General features: G+C 43.4%; 1 protein-coding gene across 1 annotated transcript; it reads right to left on the bottom strand.

Annotated features, from left to right (window-relative positions):
• Positions 1–230: 230 nt before the first annotated feature.
• On the bottom strand, positions 231–3,269 carry dmrta2 (DMRT-like family A2). The gene is made up of 2 exons (XM_044199130.1): positions 2,423–3,269; positions 231–1,977 (listed from the first exon to the last, which is right to left on the bottom strand). Exons 1-2 carry the CDS (start codon positions 2,883–2,885, stop codon positions 1,091–1,093), a joined length of 1,350 nt encoding a protein of 449 aa, XP_044055065.1. The 5' UTR covers positions 2,886–3,269; the 3' UTR covers positions 231–1,090.
• Between the last annotated feature and the right edge of the window lie 2,731 nt (positions 3,270–6,000).

Here is a 6,000-nt window from a genome sequence, read left to right as displayed (position 1 = left end):
TGTGGTTGGATTTGCTGTCTAAAGAGATTGTAGTGTTTTGTTGAGAAAGTGTTCGGGTGCAAAAACAATAGTTTTACCTGCCAGAGGCCTAAATATCTGACACATTTGAACACATTTTGTTTTCAGTTTATGCACGCCTCGACTTTTTAATACGCCCTTTACACATTAAAATGTGTTACACGTGGATATTCTTAAATGAGTCTCAACACTAAATAATTATACTTTTCCACTTTCTTTAAAATAACATTTATTTCCAGCATATTCATAGTACAATGTGACAGCACAGTTTGAAACATTTGAAGAGGAACTGACTTGATCCAGCACTTTGTCACAAAAGGTTTGAGCTGACTAACGGATAAATGAAAAGTCAAATATAGCATAGCAATTCATATTACCAAATGCAAGATATAATACAGGCAGTTGGAAACGAACTAAAAAAAAAGGTGAAATAAGTGAAATAATGCATAAGAAAAAAGGGATGGCATTTACACATCATTAGTTCAACTTTTACATCAAGAAATAGTGTTAACATCTGTAAGCTACATGTTATAATAACTTAACTGCCTCATTTAATATTCCATGTGTGTGAGAGAAATGCATATTTTGATTTTGAAAATGTATATGCACTTCAGTTGCACCAACCGGCTGACAAATTTGATGGGCTTTAAAATGTTATAAGTCTCTCATAAATCATGTCTTCGTTGCTTTATTTTAATTTTTATTCTAGAACTGCCGTAAAAATCGGTAATAAAAGCACTGGGTTTACTTTTTACTTTTCCAGCCTGATCGTGATTTATTTTGGAATCTTTAAATATCGTTTCAGCTTCACGTTATTTTATCGATGGAACAATCAGGTTCACACGTGGGGAATGTCATCCAAACGTTTGTAGTCAAACATATAAAATTATTTTTGAAATTTACACATACGTGAGTTTAGTTTTTTTACTCTCAGACCATTTGACTACAAGCCAGATAATCCTATTATGTACAGTAGCCTGTAGCCAAAACACATCACAGATTTTCGCCAGAACATTCAACACTTGTGGCTACAAATACAATGGAGTGTGTCTCTATGGTCAGTCCGCCAGCCTCACTGTTTTTCCGGCGTGTTGTTGACCAAAGGCCCGTACAGGCCGCTGGCATAGCCTTGCTCCTTGTGTAACATTGTCCTGTCCCTTATCAGGTCGCTAAAGGCATAGTCCATCGGGGGTCTGAAGCCCAGAGTGGGCATCAACCCGGTGGTGGAGTAGGGCGTCATGAAAGCCAGTCCCCGGCTGTGCGCAGAGTAGGCCAGCCGCAGCGGGTTCAGTCCCAGGTGGGTGCCCAGAGAATATGTGCTGGGGTCGGCGCCGAAGTGCGGGGCGTTTGGCTGGAGAGGAGAAAACGCAGAGCGGTTACTGAGAGTCATGGCTCCGGGTAACATGGGCCTTGTCGGGGCGGTTGTGGATGTGGAGGACGGCGGGGCCTGCTGTGCGTTTTGGAGCATCCTCTCGGCCGTCCACGTCTCCTCTGGCCCGGCCTTGTTGGGGCCCTGAGCGCCGCTGTTGTTGAGGATCTGCTCGATGGCCTGCACCACGTCCTTACCGCAGCCTTGCAGGACGAGCTCCAGGACGCTCCTCTTGTGGCTGGGGAACACTCGGGTCAGGATGTCGATGGCGTTCATGTGCCGGGAGGCCGCAGAGGACGGGGAGGGCTCCTGATCGTCTTTGTCGGTCTCAGAGCCGGAATCAGAGCCGAGGGAGCTGACGGACCCTGGAGTTTCCCCTCCGTCTTTTAAAGGCTTGGAGACCGGCGAGCTGATGAAAGACTCGCTGTCTCCGTTCTCTGAACCCGAGCCTCCATGTCGGCCGTCTGGGGACGAGATGCCCGGGGCCGAGTCACTTTCGGTGGACGCCGGTTTCCCCACAGTCTGCTGAGTGGTGGCGGACCCGGACAGCTGACTCTTTGGAAACAGCTCATACTTCTGGATACTTGAATCTGGTAACACAATCAGAACATCGCAGTGTGTAAGATGGGGAGCCAATGTATGAATGTTTGATAGAGGAAGTCATTACCCAGCCCATAACCAGTGAATTAATCAGCAACAGAGGTCGAAAGTCAGGGAATAAAAACTAAATCCCACAGGCCTTTAAAGAGACAGCAGTTTTAACACGTGTCTATTAAACATGAGGCCTACTACCCAACGTAAAATAGACTACCCGATAAATGCACCAAATTTTAATATGCCAACCATAAATCACTATTCTAAGTAGCCTTACTACTGTTATTGCTGCTGCTCTACACTTGTGTCACTCAAGCGTGTGTTTTAATGTGATTTTAGAACTGAAGCCCGGGGGGTTTTGATACTTCCCTACCTGCTCTAAAATAACGGAGAACTGCACTTCGTTGTCTTTATATGAATGCGCACAGCTGCTCCACTCACCTGAGTTACTCTCGCTGCTGACAGAGCCAAACACCTCGTAGTTCGGACGCGGTGGGATGATGCCGTTGGCGGCGGCCAGGGCGAGTCCCTCCGCCGTGCCGTAGAGCAGCTGTAGCTCTCGGGCTTCGTTCTCCTCCTGCGCCTGCTGCCGCCGCAGCGCCACTTGCGCCGCCATCACTCGCTGCCTCTCGGCGATCAAGGTGCACTTGGCGCACATACAGTCCTTCCAGCGGCAGTAGCGCTTGTGGCCCTTCAGCGCGGAAACCACGCCGTGGTTCCTGCAGCGGGCACACTTCGGGGTGCGCGGGTACTTGTCCGCGGTGCGCAGGAGGATCGGAGGGCCGCGCAGCAGGTTGCTGGCCATGGACACCGGGATGGAGGCTGCTGCCGCGGCCGCTGCTGCCGCTCCTGGGTGGACTTGAGAAGCAGAGGATACTGTGGGGAGCTCCGGTCTCAGATCCATGGCCGTGTTCCTCACTGATATAACTAAACTATAAACAAGAAAACGGCGTTGTTCTGAAAGATCTGTTTGAGTCAAACTAGTATTGAGCCGCTCACATCTGCTCAGAGGTTCTCATCATATCTGGGCAACAGGTGAAGTCAACGATGTCTGTCTACTGGCGAGGTTATCGTGCACAAAAAAAAAAAAATCTCTGATCGAAACTCTAAAGGAAAGTGTTCAAGGAGGCTGGCGAAGAAGCAAAAATATGACGATACTGTCGACTTTAAATCCGAAAAGAGCAGGAGCCTAGAGGAGCGACCATTCCTCCCCGGTAGAAAGTTAAAACTGTCCAGGAGGAGCCGAGGTTGTTACTCGCCGCAGCCTGAGACACTAACTTCCTCCAGAGATTGTCAGTGGATACAGATCCCTCTCTCCTCTCTCTATTGTTGCTCCTACGTTTTCATTAGACAAATTTGACAACAATGTGGCGTCTGTCATTGGCCAAAGGGGGAAGGAGCAATCTGATTGGCTTGCCTCTTTTTTCAACTGTGTCCACCTGAGTTCTTATTCCAAATATCAAGTGTTAAGAATCTGAAGGGAGTTCCCGGAGAGCTAAAATCGATGCTGTGTATTTCCAAAAAAAGAATTTTATAGATTTAAAACAATAGCCTGTGTTATTCAATTTATTCAGCTGTATCACGGGACGATGCGCTGCCAAATAGGACACTAAAAAACAACAACAATAGTCCTAAAATGATTGAAGATTTTCAAGAACTTTCTGTATATTTCTCAAGAAATATTCTGTATCATTTGGCGACATGATTGTCGGGGTATGAAGTCTCCATCCTTTGAGTCTAAATGCGTTTACGCTGCTAATTACAGACTAGTTTAAGACTTCCCCAGTTCATATTTCCCCCAATATAAAGATGATGCGTGACTGTAATCTCAGCAGCCTGGAAGGTAAGTATCATTTATTTTATTGATTCCAGGAAAGGCTAAACTTGATCTGTCAGAAGAAATTCTATATTTGCAGAGAGGTATTGACTGCAGAAAGTGAAGCTATCGATGATGCTAAATGGTTAACGTGCGCGGTTCACTGGCTACAGGAAAACTACGGAGTGTTTAACCCTGCCCAAATGATGACCTCGTCTCGTGGTCGCTACACTGCATGTAACGAAATCCAGCCTATTTGAAATTTTAATTATTGGCTATAGCAGTTTAAACATTTCATGAAGTCTATATAAGAGACCATTTTCTAACTAACCATACAACCCCACTCGTATATCTCCAAATTATTTTTAGATATAGCCTAAATGAAATCGTTTTCGTTGCATGGAGTCATGGATTAAATGAGCATGCCAAACCAAAGCTTTACTGTGTCTTTATTTCGTTTTTCAAATGCGATGTGACAACATCTCAAATGAAACGGATCTATAATAACGATTATTCGCTTTGACACAGTGTCACGAATGTTTAAAAAAATTGTTTCTAATTTTTCGATTTTCCTCTCATCAGTCTAACACGCCGTGCAGCTCAAGGAAACCTTTTTTTTTTAAACAAATGTGTTTGTTTTCCGCTTTTGTGCATGGTTGTGCATGTTTAACTGCCTAGCTAGTTTAATTAATTACAGAATTAAAACAAAAACATTTCACATTTTTAATTAATTTTAATTATTGTTTCACAAAACATTTGTTTTTATTTACACGCACATTCCTCGAAATAGCCTAATTCTTTGTTATTGTTAATGCTATTATTGTGTATACTTAATATTACTGTATTTATTCTCAGTTTAACTTTTATAGGCCTAATTATTAATTCCCAGTTAAACATATATGCTACATTGTACAGCCTATACAATAGCCTAATTAAAATGAGAAAATAAGAAACAATTATTATTATTAAAAACAAAAATACGAAAGGCTAATTAAAGACTAATTAAATGAAGCTGTCTCTCGCCGTCTACAGGTTAGAATGAATCGCCCTATTCGGACATAATATAATCCAAAATAAAAAGCAGCCTAGTTCCTCTACTTCAGTATCGGACAGGTTGAGGAAAGAATCAGAGCTTTGTGTCTGTCTGCGCTCTAATTTCTCCCCCCCTTTTATTTTTCACTCGTTCATTTCTAACTTTATCAGCGTGAAAGAAAAATAATAGGATTTACAAATCATTGCATCTGTTTTATCATTAAATGTTATTAAAATTGAACGGGGGGACTGACGATAATACTGTAATAACGCTTCCGGAGATTTAAGGAGTCCACGGCGCGCAGAGCGACAAAAGGGCAACTCGCGCAAAAACCACCTGCTTCCTCACCTGTTCACTCAGGAGATCATTCATGCAGCTATTTGAAATCAGATTAAAAAGTTATAGATGTTTTTGAAATCAACAATTGTCAGTCCCTTGGAGGATGATACCCACAGTCTTAGTGAAGAAGGACAACAATTTGGAGCTGATGAAGAAAGAAATGGCTGCTGGCTGTGCAGCAGTGAGTGTGTGTGCAGCCCTGCCGCTCTCCCCCTCCCAGCTCATTGTTTACTTTCTGAATCACTGTAAGCAAATGCCATCTGTTTCCCTCGCCGCTGTCATCTGCACCTTAATTACCTAGCCAACAGGCTAATAGAGACGATATTAAAACTACATCTTTTTGACATTCAAAGTAATTATCTGCATGGGCGACGATCTCACTCGGATGGAAGTTGCCCGTGCCTGCATGGCGAAGTGATAGTTGCAAACTGCAGAGGAGGCCCGGCGCTCATTGGAGAAATTATAGGCGTATACTTTCACCTCAGGATGAATGATTTAAAAATAAAACAGCCTGCACTTGTCATTGAAGTCTGGCTGCTCAGTGTGTTGTGTGAGCCGAGACAAAACAAAAGAGAACAGTTAAAGACTGAGAGTTCCTGCTGATATATCAGCTGTGAGCATCAATTCCCACTGTTGATACGAGTGAATTTTAAGTAACAATTACTTGGACTGTGAAGTGTTTATTGAGCTACATTTGCCCATAGAGATCTAATGTCTAACTGTCTTTAATATCATCACAAGTGAATTCATTCTGAAGGGTGTCCACTTAAATTACCGGCACTGATTTCATCCAAGGCGTGCAAACTTTTATCATTTTTAGTTTGGCTGAGC

The sequence above is a fragment of the Siniperca chuatsi genome, linkage group LG6 (genome assembly GCF_020085105.1).
Source record: "Siniperca chuatsi isolate FFG_IHB_CAS linkage group LG6, ASM2008510v1, whole genome shotgun sequence".
In the NCBI taxonomy this organism is placed as follows: Eukaryota; Metazoa; Chordata; class Actinopteri; order Centrarchiformes; family Sinipercidae; genus Siniperca; species Siniperca chuatsi.
This window is presented reverse-complemented; position numbering and strand designations above follow the sequence as displayed.